At 45.7% G+C, this 17,708-nt stretch overlaps 1 protein-coding gene across 1 annotated transcript; it reads right to left on the bottom strand.

Annotated features, from left to right (window-relative positions):
* Positions 1-11,717: 11,717 nt before the first annotated feature.
* Positions 11,718-17,142, bottom strand: LOC119315669. Its single transcript, XM_037590201.1, has 2 exons — positions 15,852-17,142; positions 11,718-11,984 (listed from the first exon to the last, which is right to left on the bottom strand). Exon 1 carries the CDS (start codon positions 17,140-17,142, stop codon positions 15,856-15,858), a length of 1,287 nt encoding a protein of 428 aa, XP_037446098.1. The 3' UTR covers positions 11,718-11,984; positions 15,852-15,855.
* Between the last annotated feature and the right edge of the window lie 566 nt (positions 17,143-17,708).

The following is a 17,708-nucleotide window of genomic DNA, read 5'->3' as shown; positions in this document are numbered from 1 at the left end:
CCTCGTGGGCCCCCTGTTGCTCCATCGACGTACTTCTTCCTCTTATATATACCCACGTACCCCCAAACGATCAGAACAGGAGCCAAAACCATAATTCCACCACCGTAACTTTCTGTATCCACGAGATCCCATCTTGGGGCATGTTTCGGAGCTCCGCCGGAGGGGGCATCGATCACGGAGGGCTTCTACGTACATCAACACCATAGCCCTCCGATGAAGTGTGAGTAGTTTACCTCAGACCTACGGGTCCATAGTTAGTAGCTAGATGGATTCTTCTCTCTTTTTGGATCTCAATACAATGTTCTCCCCCTCTCTTGTGGAGATCTATTCGATGTAATCTTCTTTCTGCGGTGTGTTTGTTGAGACCGATGAATTGTGGGTTTATGATCAAGTCTATCTATGAATAATATTTGAATCTTCTCTGAATTCTTTTATGTATGATTGGTTATCTTTGCAAGTCTCTTCGAATTATAAGTTTGGTTTGGACTACTAGATTGATCTTTCTTGCAATGGGAGAAGTGCTTAGCTTTGGGTTCAATCTTGCGGTGTCCTTTCCCGGTGACAGTAAGGGCAGCAAGGCACGTATTGTATTGTTGCCATCGAGGATAACAAGATGGGGTTTTCTTCATATTGCATGAGTCTATCCCTCTACATCATGTCATCTTGCTTAAGGCGTTACTCTGTTTTTAACTTAATACTCTAGATGCATGCTGGATAGCGGTCGATGAGTGGAGTAATAGTAGTAGATGCAGGCAGGAGTCGGTCTACTTGTCTCGGACGTGATGCCTATATACATGATCATACCTAGATATTCTCATAACTATGCTCAATTCTGTCAATTGCTCAACAGTAATTTGTTCACCCACCGTAGAATACTTATGCTCTCGAGAGAAGCCACTAGTGAAACCTATGGCCCCCATGTCTATCTTTATCATATCAATCTCCTACTACTTAGTTATTTACTTTGCCTTTATATTACTTTGCATCTTTATCATAAAAATACCAAAAATATTATCTTATCATATCTATCAGATCTCACTCTCGTAAGTGGCCCTATAGGGATTGACAACCCCTATTTGCGTTGGTTGCGGGGATTTATTTGTTTTGTGTAGGTGCGAGGGACTCGCGCGTAGCCTCCTACTGGATTGATACCTTGGTTCTCAAAAACTGAGGGAAATACTTACGCTACTTTGCTGCATCATCCCTTCCTCTTCGGGGAAAACCAACGCAGTGCTAAAAGAGATTGCACATGTCCGTTTTCAATCTTTTCTCATCAACTCTTGGAACACCATAGTTTCCAGTTCCATTACCCTTGACTATAAGAACAGGCGTAAGTTTTCTCGCATGCATACTTTAGAGACCTTCCTTAGCATGTACATTCGACATCCCTAATACCCCCTTTTATTCTTTTCTTTGTGAATCTTGATGCTTATAACGAGAGACACTCTACCAAGAACATTCTTTTGAACTTTGAGGACAAGAACTTCTTTTCTCCTCCTATAGTAGATTGACATGACTACTAGCAAGTAGGACGTCATCCACATGAATAGGATTAGGAAATGAATTTCCCAGTCTATAACTTTGCATGAATAATATTGTCCTATCATTTTGTTTAACCCAAAACAACATTTGATTGCTTTAGTCCATAAAAAACTTCTTTGGGCATTATCCCCTGTGTTCTTTACTTTCATCTGATGTAACTCAGATCATAATATCTTTCATCTGATGTAACTCAGATCACGATGTGCTACCAACACTCATTGTAATCTATTCAGTGTAAAACGCGCAAAAACCTTTCAATTTAAGTCGTGTTTTACACCTTTACGTATTTCCTTTGGAGTCACATTGTCCTTGTAGTCTCTTTACACCCTACTATTTTGGCTCCATTAGAAATTACTCATAAGTCCCAAACATCGTCGGGATTCACCAATTTTATTTCATCTCACAAAGTCTCTTATCATTTAGATAAGAAAACACTTCTCAAAGCTCAATTGAGCTTTAAATGAGGTGGGATCAACCTCTAATTTTAATTTCTCTAACATAGACTTTATAGTCATCAGACATATCTGATTTTCTCATTTAGGTACTGGTACTTCTTTCATATGGGGTTGTTGTTGCTCTGCTATTGCCAAGCGGCAATTAATTCTATAGTCTTTCATTATCAAGAGGCAATAGATTTTACAGAGACCTATATCACAAGATCCATATTTACTCATTCATCCTTTTATAGAGCTAACAAAAGATGTTGTATAGGTCATACAACATGCTCCCCCAGATGCAATCTATTCGAGTCTTAGGTATTTTCATACCATGCTCCCTCAGATTACTCCAACTTCACTAAGAATGGTGTATCTTTAAACTTTATTATTTGGGTTTATTCTGTTAAAACTTTCTTCTTTATGGCACTTTAAGCATCGTCTTAGTATTCCATAGTATGCTTTCGAAACTATAAAAGATCCAGGAATACAGGTATTTCTTTTCTTTAGGGGTATTATTAAGACCGTCGTACTCCCCCAGACGATCACATTCTACATTCATGGATCACTTTAGATGCATAATGTGCACCACATTATCTAAAGTATAGGGGAGTTTCATCATTCTTAGATTATCTCATATTTCTTTCACCCCCTCAAAATGTGGCAAGAACTTTTCTGTCATAATTTCGAAAAACCATTCATAACTCTTGTGAATTGAGGAAACTTTGATTATCTACTTCATTTATCTGATTGCTTCATACGTAATGAAGTTATCTGTTAACTGGTATGGGAGTACTTTTTCCTCATTCCATTTCAGAAACTCAACAGAGTTCTTTATCATTAGTACTTTTGCAAGTCACACTTGCATACCATTCTTATCTTTAGTTTCGTCTGTAACTTTTATTCTCTTCGGATTTATTGAGTGTTTCAATCAATAATGTCATACAGGGTAAGTCTGAGAAAATTTCTGCCGCCATACGGGTTACACAGGGATTTTCCCAGACTTTTCCTGCCACGTGGGTTTTATCATAATCATCTTTTCCGGCCATGCGGGTAATTCCCTGTAAGGGACATAAATGCCAAAATTGGCTCTTTTGACTGCATATTCAATCGTCAAATTTATAAATAAATCCGAATACTCTTTGAGACATATGCTTGATCCGACGTTGGTCATTAAACACGCATGTTGCTTGTTTTATCTCAAATCATAGAGAGTACATGAAATACATTCGTCAACCAAGACTCTCAATGATCTATCTCTTTTCTTTTGAAACCATTCTTTAGAGAGAACATACTATCTCACGTTATGACCTTTCTTGGTCATCTTTCGGGTCACAAGTACCCAACCATTCGCTTTCATGAATGAAAGTATGGAAAACTATTAGTCTGAGAAAACTTAGTCAATAATCAACAATAATGAGCATAAAAATAACCCTACGTTGGTCTGGTTAAAAAATATGCACATTAAACTTTTGCAAAACTTCCTTTTTATACTCCAAATCATCGTTGTGGTACAATTAGAATAAAACTCATTCTTCTACATTAATTCCATATCACCGTTGGGCGGAAATGGAAATAATGCATATAACTCATAAACAATGTGATGATAGTATTTCTATTAAACAAATTTGCTCAGAAATAATCATCATCATCAACTTTATTGCAGCAGAAACAAGAAATATACATTTCTTTAGTTCAAGAGCATTTCTTTATCTTTAACTGTTCTCTGAAAATTGATCACTTTGATACAAAATTTATCAAAGATTTAAGCTTTGAACATAAGACTCATAGAATTATAGTACAGTTATCATCAACGTTGGTCAGAAAATAACAATACCATATTTTAACTTTAAAAAAATATCTTTCTTTTGTCATAGCGGGAGCTAGCTGAATCTAAAGAATAGTTCTTCCAATTAAATTTTCCCGTTGGTTCCAATTTAATGGGAGAATAAAACTTTTACTTTCTTTGTGAAAGAACACTATTAATTATTTACGCAGCGGAAAAACATGAATTAAAATTCATGAACTTTTTTTTCTTTTTACAGAAACTTTTATTTGACTAAATAAAAATTCTTGAACTTTATTATTTTCTTTATAAAATTCATGAACATATCTTTATCTGAAAATTATCTATTTTCATTTTCAGAAACTTTTTCTGTTTACTTTTCTATTCTGTTTTTTTATTGGATTAATTTGAATAGAAAACCCCTTTTTTAAGGCATCTTCCCTTTTTTCTCTTGGGCTCTAAGGCCTCTTTTCTCTCTTTTTCCGGGCTCCAAGCGCTCTTTTTGTTTCTCAGTGTGCAGCCACAGCCTCGGCCTGCCGCGCGAGGCCCTCAGCCGGAAAAATCCGGCCCACGGTCTGCCTGTGCGCCACCCCGCGCGAGCTACCTTGACTTGACCTCGGCCGCAGGCCTCAGCCCAGTCGCGCCTTCACTTTCGGCCCGGAGGCCCGCTCTGCGCGCTAGGGTTTGGATCTTGGTCGTTCATCTAAATCGAACGGTCGCCCTTGCTTTTCGCTCGAACAAAAACGACCAGCACCGGCCGCTTCGCTCGAAACCCTAACCCATTCGCTCTCTCGTTTCCTCTACCTCTCGCCCTCAGCGGCGGTCGCTATCCAGGTCGACGGGCCAACGCGCCACGCCCGGCCGCCGGCGACGGTCACCGCGCCCCGCCTCTTTTTCCCTTCCTTTCCTCCCTCCGTTTCTTCCTCCGCCTCCAGCGACAGAGAGAGAGAGGGAGGCGCGCGGCCGAGCCCTCCTCTGCTCCTTTTGAAGACGACTACGGTGGAGGAAAAAGCTTCGCTCCGGCCGACGGCGACGGCGACGAACGTCACCATGCCGCGTGGGCCTTCTTTTCTTCCCCTTCTGTTTTTTATCCACCACCGCTTGCAGAGAGAGAGAGAGAGAGAGAGAGAGAGAGAGAGAGAGAGAGAGAGAGAGAGAGAGATCCGGCGGCTTTCCGATGCGGCGCCCCCGCTGACCCCTTTGCCGGCGTGCGCGAGCACCTCGAGGGTGAACGCGCCGCCGTCAAACGGCTCTGTGGTGGTGCCCTTTGCCCCTGTGCGGTGATTTCTCTTCTGAACGGCTCGGCTTGCCGATGCCCGTCCGGCTCGAGAGGAACGGCGCAGCCTTGCGGCGGCGCTACTTTTTCCGGTTTGGATTCGTTCTTTGCCCTATCGATTAGGGTTCCAGGGGAGGCGGTTTCTTTTCCGGGATTAGAACTCCCGTTTCCTTTTCCTACCGAAAATCCTAAACCAATCTGGCTGATACCATTGATTGATTCTTTAAATCGTGTAGGCTTAGGGATTTGCAGTAGTACTACTTTTTCCTTGAATCGATGAGCCCGCGATGGGGTGGCCAAGGTGGATGGCGGCGGTGGTGATGGTAGAGAGTGGGTGAAGTGGTGGCGGTGCTTCCCGTCAGCACTGCACTAACCCTAGATTGGTAGGGGTGTAGGTGGGGTGTACGGCATCCTGTTAGAATATACAACCGTATTGGTTTTGTATAGTTATACGGTTGTATATGTGTAGTCCTTGTATAGGTGTCCGTATATTGTACGATACGAACTCCGCCTTGTATCCTATATATGTTGATCAATACAAGGCATCACAACATGTGGTTTCCCTAATCTTACATGGTATAGAGCCTAAAACCCTAACCCTAGCCTGTGCCGCCCTCCTTCTCTTTCCGCTGCCATCGAAGCCACCACCCCGATCGCAGCCGAGCCCCGATCGCTGCCTCCATGTCGTAGCCCGACGCGGACGCCACGAACCAGGCGCTGGCCGTGGCCAAGGAGCGCCAGGATGCCGAGGCCGCCAAGGCCAAGCTACCTCTCGCGACCGCCCCTGATGGATCTGGGACGAGCGTGGGGTCTTTCTCCCTGACCTTGCTGCACGCCCAGGCCGTCGGCCTGCACTCCATCAAGGGACACATTCCCGTTGAGCTCGCGCTTGACACCGGCGTTCACCGCCAGTGGCGCACCTTCTTTCGCGCCGCTTGTCGCAAGTACGCCCTCCTGGATCACCTCGACTTTGACGCCCCCGACGGGCCAAACCTGGAGTGGTCTCTCCTCGACGCCACCGTCGTCTCTTGGCTCTATGGGTCTGTCTCGCTCAGCATCCTCGACGCCGTCATGACGCCCGGTGACGATCCCCTCGCCGTCGATCTCTGGAACAGCATCAACGGTCTCTTCAACGACCACAAGATCAATCGCCAGCTCCACCTCAAGGCCGAGCTTGGCGATGTCAAGATGGGAGAGATGAGCATGGCCGACTATCTTCAGAAGGTCAAATCCCTCTCCGATGGGCTTGCGGATCTTGGCGCCCCCGTTGATGATGCTGAGATGGTGGTCCATTGCCTCAACGGCCTCTCCGAGCAGTACGAGGCTGCTGCTGATCTAATCTCCCTCATGCCGGGCATGACCTTCGCGCAGTGCCGCTCGTTGCTCGTGCTCCAAGACATGAAGCGCAAAAATCGCCGCGCCCGCAACTCAGACACGGCCCTCTTCACCAACACCGCCGGCAACCCTGGCAACACCAGCAACCCTGGCAAGGCCTCTGGAAAAGGAAAGAAGAAGAAGAAGAAGGCCGCCGCTGGCGTCGCCAAGGAGATCATCCCGGCGCCCGCGACCCCGCCGGCTGCCACTCCTTCCTGGCCCTCACCACAGCACCCTTGGAACGGTGCCATCCAAATGTGGCCCTATGGCCAGGGGGCCTGCTCGGCCGTGCGCCGCCCGCCTACGCCCCGGCTCCAGGCTACGCGCCCCGGCACACCCCGTCGCCGCATGCGTTCTACGCCCAGAGCCCGTACGACATTGCCCCCTACGGTTACGACTACACCCCTGGACAGTCCTCCTACGGACTCCCTGGTCCAGCTCCATCATCACCGGCATCAACAACTGCTTCGTGGGACCAGGCCGCGCTCATGCATCAGTTCCAGACCATGGGGCTGCAAGCACCCACCAGGGAGTGGGTGATGGACACCGGCGCCTCCTCCCATTTCGCCTCCGATCCCGGTATGCTCAACTCCGTGTCTCCCCCCTCCTCTCGGCGTGCTGTCGTTGTCGGTAACGGTTCCACCCTTCCGATCACCGGTACCGGGCATGCACGTCTTCCTATTTCCACCACCTCTCGTCCTCTTTACCTTCGTAATGTCTTAGTAGTTCCTAACATAGTTAAAAACCTTTTGTCTGTTCATCAATTCACCATTGATAATCGTGTATCTGTCGAATTTGACCCCCTCGGTTTTTCTGTGAAGGATCTTCTAACCAGGACCGAGATTCTCAGATGCAATAGCGTCGGAGCTCTTTACTCCATACATCCTTCCTCTACCAGTCAGCCACACGCCTTCCTCATCGCCGATGCAGCACTCTGGCACCGTCGGCTTGGGCACCCTGGGCGGCCCGTTATGGAGTCATTAGCTCGTTCTTCGACCATCCCTAGGGAAAAGAATAAAAGTACTTTGTGTCATGCTTGTCAGTTAGGTCGTCATGTTCGTCTTCCTTTTTCCTCCACCAATCGTGTAACCACTACTCCGTTTCAAATAATTCATTGTGATTTGTGGACATCTCCTGTTGAGAGTATTTCTGGCTTTAAGTATTATCTCATTTGTCTTGATGATTTTACTCATTATGCATGGGTTTACCCTCTACGGATTAATTCTGAAGCCTTCTCGCACTTGTCGTCCCTTCATGCTTTAGCGCTCACCCAGTTTAGTGCACACTTGCAGGCTATTCAGTGTGATAATGGTCGTGAGTTCGATAATTCACTCCTCCATTCGTTTGCCCAGCACCATGGAATTGCACTCCGTTTTTCATGTCCATACACTTCGCAACAGAATGGCAAAGCTGAACGCATCATTCGTACTCTTAATGACATTACTCGTACACTCCTTATCCAAGCTAGTATGCCACCTCGTTTTTGGGTCGAAGCCCTTCACATCGCCGTTATGTTGCATAATCGGCTGCCTTCCAAGGCAATCTCGGATCGTATTCCTTTTCGTGCCTTACTTGGCGTAGATCCTGCCTATGCTGGTCTTCGGGTTTTCGGATGTCTATGTTACCCCAACACCACAACCGTTGCTCCGCGCAAACTTGCGCCTCGCTCCGTGCCATGCGTGTTTCTAGGGTACCCAGCACGGCATCATGGCTATCGTTGCCTTGATCGTTCCACCCAAAAGATCATCATCTCTCGTCATGTAGTGTTCTCTTTATATAGTGCAGGTGATAGGGGGTCGTCACCCATAATGGGCTGAGCGCCCCCGATCAGGGCGTGGATCTAAGGGCCCGGTGGGCCGTTGGGCCCACACGGTGGAGATCATCCTAACAGAGCCGTCCTCGAGTAGGACGCGGCCATCCTGCACGTCGCACGGGGTCCACAAGTACCCCTTGCTGGGCTTGGGGAGGAAGGAGTAGGTGAAATCGGCAGCGTCGGCGAGGGCACGGGCGAGCGGGGCGGAGGGGTGGGGTGCCTGGGCGGGTTGGAATCCGCTGTCATCGACAAACCCGAGGAGCGGCGACGGGTGGCTTTTGTAGTAGCGGCGGAGGAAGGAGCGTGCCATGATGATGCGGCGGAAACGGGGACAGGTGGTGGAGGCGCGGGCGAGCGCGGCCGGGGTAGACAGTCGAAGGAAGATCTCCTCCAGGATCTCGTCGACGAGGTGCGGCGTCGGCGAGGACATGGGGGGCGGGGCGGCCGATCGACCGCCGCCGGGGTGGTTGGGTCGCTAGGGTTTGGGGCGGAGTGAGTGAGTGAGGGCGTGCACGGCGTCCCGAGGCAGTGCGTGTGTTTTGTTTGGTGGCCAAGCGGTGAGCGCGACGTCACTAATCGCGCTTAGCGCTCTGATCCGGCGATCCCCCTTCCACCGCCGTCCGCAGCTGCAGGCGAGCTCGACGAAGCTGATGGTGGTCGCTGCATCGAAGATTGCTAATGTCTGGTGCTTTGAATGGAGAATCCCACCACTCTTCCTCCTCCGGTCCGTGTCAGGGTGGACGTATCGAGCGGGCTTTTTGGCCTGCTCGTGGCCCGTTCGGTCTTGGCCCGCTCGGTCCTGGCCCGGTTGATAAAATAGACGGTCCGATCTGTGAAATAAGGCCTGAGAAAATGTCGGTCCGGTCCGGTCTTTAACCGGTCCAAACGAGTAGACCGAGAACATGCCATCATCGTTGTTGCCCTTCCTTGTCGAGGCGGCCACCGGCAGCCCCAGGCTGAACTACCATGTCCTCGAGCTTCCCCTATCCTTCCTTCATCATCTTCCGGTAGCCCGTAGCGTCTTCCCACCGCTCGTTGTCGCTGCCATGCGTGCACTGCCGCCGTTCTCAAGTTCTCGACCATGGCAGCCGTTTCAGCACCGGGCGCACGCATTAAACGCCCGGACGTGATTTTTGGATCGTGGGAGAACAGCTCGGCCGTGATTTTCTCGTCCAGCGAATCAGGCAAGTAGTTTTCTAGGAAGGCGCTAGATTTAATACCAGACCCTTCCTATAATCACGCGTAATTTCACGGTGTCGTTTCCTTTTATTCAGTCGAACAGAAAATTGGAGGTACGAGAGAAACAGGGTTTGATCCCAAAAACACGGTGCCAGGTGACCATTAATTCCATATTGTTCAATTTGATCCGCTAATCACGCACGACCCGCACATGAGAAATCGTGGGCACATGCATGCGCTAGATTACTTGCATGCAACAGAAAAACTGCTAATCAACAAACGTGTGCACGTTCATGGCTAAGAGCCGCGCCGCCCGCGCACTTCCCGCGGCACGTCGCCCACCTCAACGCCGGCGCTCGCGCATGTCTTCTATCTCGGCACAGCATCAGCGCAGGACGCCCACCTCGCCCCTACACCCCCGCACGTCATTGCAGATGATGGCTCGGTCCGGCCCGGGCTTCACCGCCGCCGGTCCGGTCCTTGAAAACAAGACCGCGAGGCTGGTCGGTCCGGTCCAGACCGCCGGCGGCCGATCCAAATGGTGGCTCGGTCAAGGACCGGACCGGCCCAGACCATGTCCACCCTGAGGTCCGTGTATAGCGCGCGAGAAGAAGTGGATTAGTCCGTCTGATTCTTTCAGGAATTCTTTCTTTTTTTTTGAGATAACGAGTCCATGGGCCCTCCATCTTCGGCCCACTAAGAAGGCTGGTGGCGGAGGCATTCATTCTTTATCCCTTTCTTTTTATTTCTCATTGTCAACCATTCATTCCTGTTCTATTGCTATCTGATTTTGCTTGGCATATCCTGCGCACTTTGTTCCATTGGATTAGTTCTCTTTGTTCCGGCCATCCTGTAAACTTGTCGCTCAACTCTTAGATAATTGTTCCTTCAAGAAACATGATTTGTTGCTATACAGAACACTTGTTCCCACGCTCTTGAACACATGTTCCATTTACAACTATTTTGCTCCAACTACTTGCTCCCCGACTCTTAAAACACCTGCTCCTAAACTCTTACGCAATTGTTCTATGTACGTTGATGGGTTTCTTCCAGCTATCTCGAGCACTTGTGCCTTCACTCTTAAAACACTTGTTCCTTCACTCTTAATGTTTTACTTGGTAGTATTACTTCTGGCAGCCTTTCAAGGTAATCTTGGCATCAACCTTGTGAGCCACTATGCGCTTTGCAAGGCTTCAATGCCAATCAGGGTAAGTGGTAGTTCACGCCATTGTACTCCGCCGTCACCAGCACTAGCTCTCCAACGCCACTCACCATGCGCGCCATTGGTCTCGACGGACCGACGCTTGCATATTGGAAATGAAGTTGCCATTTGATCCGCTGATTGCAACCTATCCACATTGGTGAGAACTTATCCTGGAGTACTTCCAGCATGGAAGCTATTCATACACTACACCGCCTTTGAGGAACCTTCTGGAGTGCTCCCCACAATCTCCTCTACAACAATTTTAGTCGTAAAAAAATCGGCATTGATAGCAGAATATGTAGGTTATTAATTACGAGATGAGAACTTCAGCAAAGGAAAACAAAAAACATGCACCTGTGTTGTATTGTTTCTCAGGGGTTCACAGCTGCTCCTAACTTTGGCAGCTACCATGATTCCCCTTAGGTACCCTCCTCGAATGGCGAAGCAATTCCAATTCTTGGTTCAGAGGAGAGAGACCATGAAACTGAAGCTCCAAGGTGCAACAATGGCAGCAAGCAAGAACAGCCAAGGCCAGCATATATGCATACGAATGGCTGTGTAATGGAAATATCATAAGCACTAGCATGGAGTATATAGCGTGATCAGTATACAACGATGAGTATCTGGTCACCTGCCTGCTGAATAAGCTGTGTAGAAATGGACTGCTCCTCTGCAAGTTGACCTTCCCAAATAAAATCAAACTGTATGATTGGAGAAGAGTCGGAGAAGTTATAGTGAAAAAGTATTCTCAGTTCGGAAACAAAATGATCATTAAATTACTTCCATGAATGCCCAATTGGAGAGTAAAAAGCGTCTTTGGTAGTAATCCAGGAAAGAAGGCGATATGTGTCTCAAAATGAATGCATGCACGGTTTTCTGAGTGCCTCAAAATGTGATGGCAAAACATGCAGCAATTGTTGAACACGTGAATGACCATTGTTGCCTTCCTGACTTTGGAAGGGCATCAAACAAAGCACAAACTTAAACACAATCAACTAGCTATATAACCGAAAGCAGCAATGGAGCATCAAATGCATAAAGGCTAGATGATCATCATGCTGAGCAGGACACAAAGGTCAATTCAACAGTAACTGAGGAAGTAGAGTGGCAAAGCGCACCACCACAGTAGGCCACAGCAATTGTGCCAACACAAAAGGACAGTTCGGTTCTTACATATTCAGCTTGCTTACATTGTCTTGCTAGATGCGCTTAATACCGACACAGAAAAGTACATGATGGTTAATTCCAAAAGACACACACCAAGGCAAGGCACCAGTACAATATCTAGCTACCATATTCGGAGCACCATATTGTCCATCCTCCAGTTCTCCTAGAAGGCATCAGATGCATGGCCCAAAAGGAAAGCACGTTCATTCCTGCAGATATATTTAGTAAAAACTACCTACATTAGATCAGCATATTCAATAGAAATGTTTGCTTCCATAGTTTCCCAGTAAGGCCATATATGCCAAACTGGAAATATAGTACAGTCTCTATCTATTGTATACTAAAATCACAATACGGATGAAAATGGAGAGATTTGCTCGAAAACCCCACAATAATCAAAAGGGGAACATCCGTCTATCAATATGGTGGTCCCACTTTTAATAAGCGAACCATGACCAAGAGATCTGTGTAATAGCAGTTTGTCCGTTGATATGTGGAAGTACCTTCCATATCCATGGATCCTGGTCTGGTGGACGTCAGGCACGCCAGAAAAAAATAAATCTAACACGTCTCGTATCTTTCCATGCACTTATGGACTTATGCACGTACACAACGGAAATACGATGTTCTAATCTCCCGATCTAATCGTCCCTGTTCACCTCTCTCGATCGATCCGTCCTGTTCCACCTTTTTCTCTAGGTCGTGACCTCCCTCCTGAGCGCAATCAAGCAATCTGGAGCGACTACTACTACCGTCCAGTACTCCAGTCAATGATCAATTTGTGGAGGCCTTCCTGGATCTGCACCAGAACTGAAGATTACACTGTGCCTTTGTTCCGCCATGGATGGCTTCAGAGACGGTGAAGAGGAATTTAAAGGGATCCAGACGAAACGGCATGAAATCCGCGTGGAGCTGCGTCCAGTCCGGGTAGTCTTCTGCAGGGCATTTCCGTGGATAACCGCGAAGGAGATTTCGCCACCAATCTACGGTGCCCAGAGAAACCGGTTGGCCGTTTCTTCTTCGCATGCTCTGTTCTCTCTCCCCAGTCCTCTTTTTAATTTCCGAATCTGATAATTCAAGCTTGGTCTGATGCGTCTTTAGGAGAATCCACGTTACCGTGATGCCACCCATGCGTCTTTAGGATATTCATCTTTACAGTGCTTCCTCCTGCCGCCGCTGGTCTAAGGGAGTGCTGTCCGGTGGAAGGCTGGACTCCTACATGTTAACTTTGCTGACTAGACCTTCAGTTTAAGTTAGCCATGGGTTAATTCCTTCCCGGTCATTCATTTTTTAATTTGCCTGTATATCACATTGCCAATATGCATGTGTGTGCTGAATGATGCATTTTCTAGGAGCAAACAGTTCAATATTTTACATGCTCTGCTGCAACATTGCACAAGTTTCTTGAATGATTGCTAGCATTTGGAACATTAGCAGACTCATGTTGTTTTCTGTGTTTTGCCAAGGTGAATAGATGATATGAGAAAGAAGGATGTTCTTAGCAAGAGTGTTTCTCTCTAGAGGCTTGTTTGCTTACCTCCCAGGTTTTGCATTTTTCATATTTTAGTTTTCTCTCTTTCTGTACAGCTGTTTTGTATAGTTCTGTTTTTATTATTATAACAAGAAAAATTGCAGTGGGAATTTCCACCCCTGTACAGACTAAAAAATTGAGATTTAAGGGTATGGATCCTGTTTGTGTCTAGCTAAATTCTCCTTCAAAGATATTTAAGCTTTTCTAATGCTTTTGATTTGTATTCTACAGGCAAGTATAAGTATCATGGCCTACCATCACATATGGTTTTATACCGAGCTGGATGTTGGGACAAATAATTCTTATGGACATTTTACGATCAACTTTGGATTTTGAACTGCATATGGCTGTTCTTCAATAGTGTTACAAAGATGCAATTACATACCGCACAGTAAACCTTTGCGGTTGCAACTATGACTTGGAATGTTGCTGCTTCCATTATTGATTTATTTATGTTAGAATTGTGTAACAGTACATCAAAACTTTCTCGCACCTAAGTTCGAGATAATTTAGTTGCATATCTTTGTCTATTAACATTATACTGTACAATCATTGGCCCAGATAACTATGTTGACACAGCTTTAGAAAGTGTAAGAGCATAGTTACAGGCTTACAGCATGTTTTAGAGCCATAGAGTTAGTACATTTCTTCTTTTACACGATTTTTTAGAGGATATTAGGGCTGATCCACAACACTATTCTTAGGTCTAGCATGATTTATTTTGTGTTTGGATTCAGTTTTTCCCATATCACTAAATATGGCTTAGCTGTTTTCCCAAGAATGTTGATGTAAACATGTATCTAGATGCTCTAAATGACCTTAGTCTGCCATGTAGTTTATTTTCATGCAACTGCGTAGTGACTAATTTTAATTTTATATTTTTCTCTGATAATTATTTTGTGTGGATACATACTTTTTTATACATGTTCTTAGGTTCGGGTTTTGGTAAAACAATAAACCGATAAATATTTGTTGTAGACAATAGTAATGAGATAGCTCACATAAAATGTACATCATGTTATTCATGTTTATTACTCATTAATATGTGCTTTCTCTCACCATGTATGTATGCTAAAGTGGATGTATTGATTAGGAGTAATAATGCATAACTAATTGAGATTTCCGTTTTTTCACACATAAATTTGGTTCCAATCGGATATACCTCTAGATAGAGCAATAGACACTTGAATATATCGTGTGGGCTTGAACATCTGTTACTCTAGAACCATTGTTGATCTTTGTTATTTTATATCTCTAAGAGGTATAAAATCTTAAATAGCAAAAATGGGTGTGGTCAGTGGATATGATGCATGTTGAAGTTTCCTTATTTATTTTCTTCTTTCATAGGTTTGGACGCGTATTCAATATGCAACTTCAATGTTTTATTGAGATCACTTACCATGATGTTTTTCTACCAGCACGGATTGTTGTTTAGTAGTGAATTCTCGTCTCAAATCAAATGTACATTCTTTTATTTCATCAGCGTATTTGAGAAGGGCAGTAGTACTATCTTTTTTCTTTTTCTGTGATGAGTAAAATAACCATGGTGCAAGCGTCGCAGTGAGAAGCACCTTTAAATCTGCAGCCACCTTGGGCACACCAGGCTGGCAGAGACGAGTCCTTGACAAAACATAGGTAGTATTTGATATAAATTTAAGATTTATCCAGAAAAATTTGACGATACATGTTATTTTAACAGAAGTAGAGAGGTAGCATTCAGATGAACTAAATTAGGTACAAACATGTTTATCTGAACAAAATCCTTATATAACAAGCCGCAAATATAAATATGTTAATAGCCAAACAAATAAATATAAAGATGTTGCCTTCTCATTTGTGTGGGTCACTATGTTAGTTGATCTAATAAGATGTACGAGCGACACATATGTTCATTTATGAGTAATTTTAGAATATTGTATAATCATTTGCCCAAAAAATTATAATAGTTGAAGATGTTACATGCACCTATGATATTTTATTTAGCACAATATTTTTTGGTCGGTGTATAGGGTGGTATTATTTTGTATCAAATAACGTGAATATCTATGAAACCATAAATAAAATCTCACACTCCTATTTGTTAAGTATTTTCCATACACTTTCAACTAAGGGGATACCCTCGCATTTGAGAGGGCCACTGTGCTAGTTTAAGATTAAATGCGCATGAGCTGCTCAGTCATGCTTCAAAAGGGTCCCATAGCCATCTTATATTTGTTTCAGTTAGAAAGTAGCATACATAAAAGGTAGCAGATAAGATGTGTGGTAAATTAAATTGAAGTCTTTCCTACGATGTGAATGCCCTCAAACATTAACTGCTGTGTAGGTTACCCAGATTTGGAGGGATATAGATGCCTTTCCCTGATATGAAATGACATTGTGTCTTTTTCAATTGCCCCCATTTCATGGAAATTGTTGAATAGGATATAGAAACAATAAAGACCAAATTTCCGGGTTCACAAAGTTCTCACGGTAGCATAAAACAGTAACTTCCAGTGTGAGCAATTAGGGCAGCAAAGCACAACAAACATAAACAAAATAGACTTACCACTTCATATACTTGGTTTTGACAATGATGGAGGGAAGCCGAAGTACCAGTAAACATTTTCACGAGTAAAGAAACACCTCTTCCTCCTACAAACCTTCATAAGTTCAGAAGTCTTGACATCCAGCGAAAAATAGTCTACATCCCAGTAAGTAGTCAACAACTGCACTCCTGAGCCTCTACTAATGTCAAGCTGATCTTCTGTAGTGGCTCCAAGGAATAAGAATCCCTCATCTGCGCCCGTGATGAAATAGTTATATCCGCCAGGCAACGGTACAATATTCTCCAGCTGCCATTCCTTGGAAGATTCAGCATTATTTTGTTGGGTATAATGATAGAGATAAAACAAGCCATTTGGGCTGTGATCATCAACGAGAGAAAACACCTCAATGGCCCCTTCTTTACCCAGTACAATGCGAGGCAGTCTGGCCTGGCCAGGTCGACTTCTGCATTGCATGTTGTTCCTGGTGAAATCATTTTCCACCTGCCTAGGCAGCCATCTGAGCTTTACTTGGTAGCCAGTGTGATTGTTGACGGTAGAAAACAGTGTGTCCAGCTCCAGCACGAGCAACCTGTCCCTGCAAGGCGATGCAAAATAGAAGCAGCCACGGGCGAAACAGGACAGGCCGCGGCATCCAAACGGGTGACTGTCCAAGTCCAACCCAGGGGGGCGACCACCCAAAGAGCTCCAACTGGTTGATGCGGCTACAGACCATTTTCCGGTGATGGAAGAGAAGACAAACACAGCCAGTTCGGTACCATAGTCAGCAAAGAGGATCACCTTGAACAAGGTCTCATCCTCATCCTCGCTAACCGGCACGAGCAAGGGCGTGCTTTGACAAGGGCGTTTCTTCTCGGATGTCAGGTCCCCAGGTATGGGCGGAAGTAGCACGTAGCGCCGTGACAAGGGATCGCACACCGCGATGTCGTTGTTATCAAGGTTGACCTCCTCGAGAAGGACGCGGCCGTCGCGGACGTCGCACACACCCCGGTACCCCTCGCTGGGCTTGGGGACGAAAGAGTATGTGAAAGCGGCAGCGTCGGCGAGGGCACGGGAGAGCGGGGCGGACGGGTAGGGCGCCTGGGCGGGGTGGAACCCTGGATATTGGTCGGCGAAGCCGAGAAGCGGCGGCGGGTGGCGTTTGCGATAGCGGCGGAGGAAGGAGCGCTCGGTGATGACGCGGCGGAAACGGGGGCAGGCGGTCGAGGCGCGGCCGAGTGCGGCAGGGGTGGGCAGACGGAGGAAGATCTCCTCAATCATCTCGTCGACGAGGTGCGGCGGCGGCGGGGGCATGGCGCGCGGGGCCGCCGCCTGGGCCGGAGGAAGGGGATTGGCGGCTAGGGTTTTCGGCGGAGTTTAGGGCCTGTTTGATAGCAAAGTATTTTCTAAGTATTTTAAGAATACTACAGTTTTTCTAAATATTATAGTTTTATTTACTGTGACCTGTTTGGTTAGCACTAAATATTGTGTTATTAAAACTAGAGTATTCTTGAAACTGTAGTAATTTCTCTGCATAAAAAAATTCTTGAACCTCTTTTTTTAAAGGGAGTACTTAGAACTCATCTAGATGAGACGTAATTCGGTCTCATTCACCTGGAAAACAATAACGGATACAACCCACGTCAACACACATATCTTATAGCACCACATCCAATGGCTATAAAAAGTGAATGAGACCAAATTAAATCTCATCTAGATAAGTTCTAGCAAAACTGTGTTTTAAAACAGAGCAAAGAAAAGAAACAAGCTAGCTAGGTTGGGTACGTACATACCTTGTGGTGGATGGTTGGTACGTACCTTGCCTGTTCAGTTTTTGCATTCTCCTGTTTTTATGCACGCGTATGATAAGGTAAAGGCTA

Source organism: Triticum dicoccoides, chromosome 6A, assembly GCF_002162155.2.
Source record: "Triticum dicoccoides isolate Atlit2015 ecotype Zavitan chromosome 6A, WEW_v2.0, whole genome shotgun sequence".
Lineage (NCBI taxonomy): Eukaryota > Viridiplantae > Streptophyta > Magnoliopsida > Poales > Poaceae > Triticum > Triticum dicoccoides.
The sequence above is the reverse complement of the archived record's forward strand: the minus strand, read 5'-3'. Positions and strand labels throughout refer to the sequence as shown.

Coding starts and splice junctions, on each gene's coding strand:
- LOC119315669 (XM_037590201.1), bottom strand. CDS start 17,142: ATGCCCCCGCCGCCGCCGCACCTCGTCGACGAGATGATTGAGGAGATC.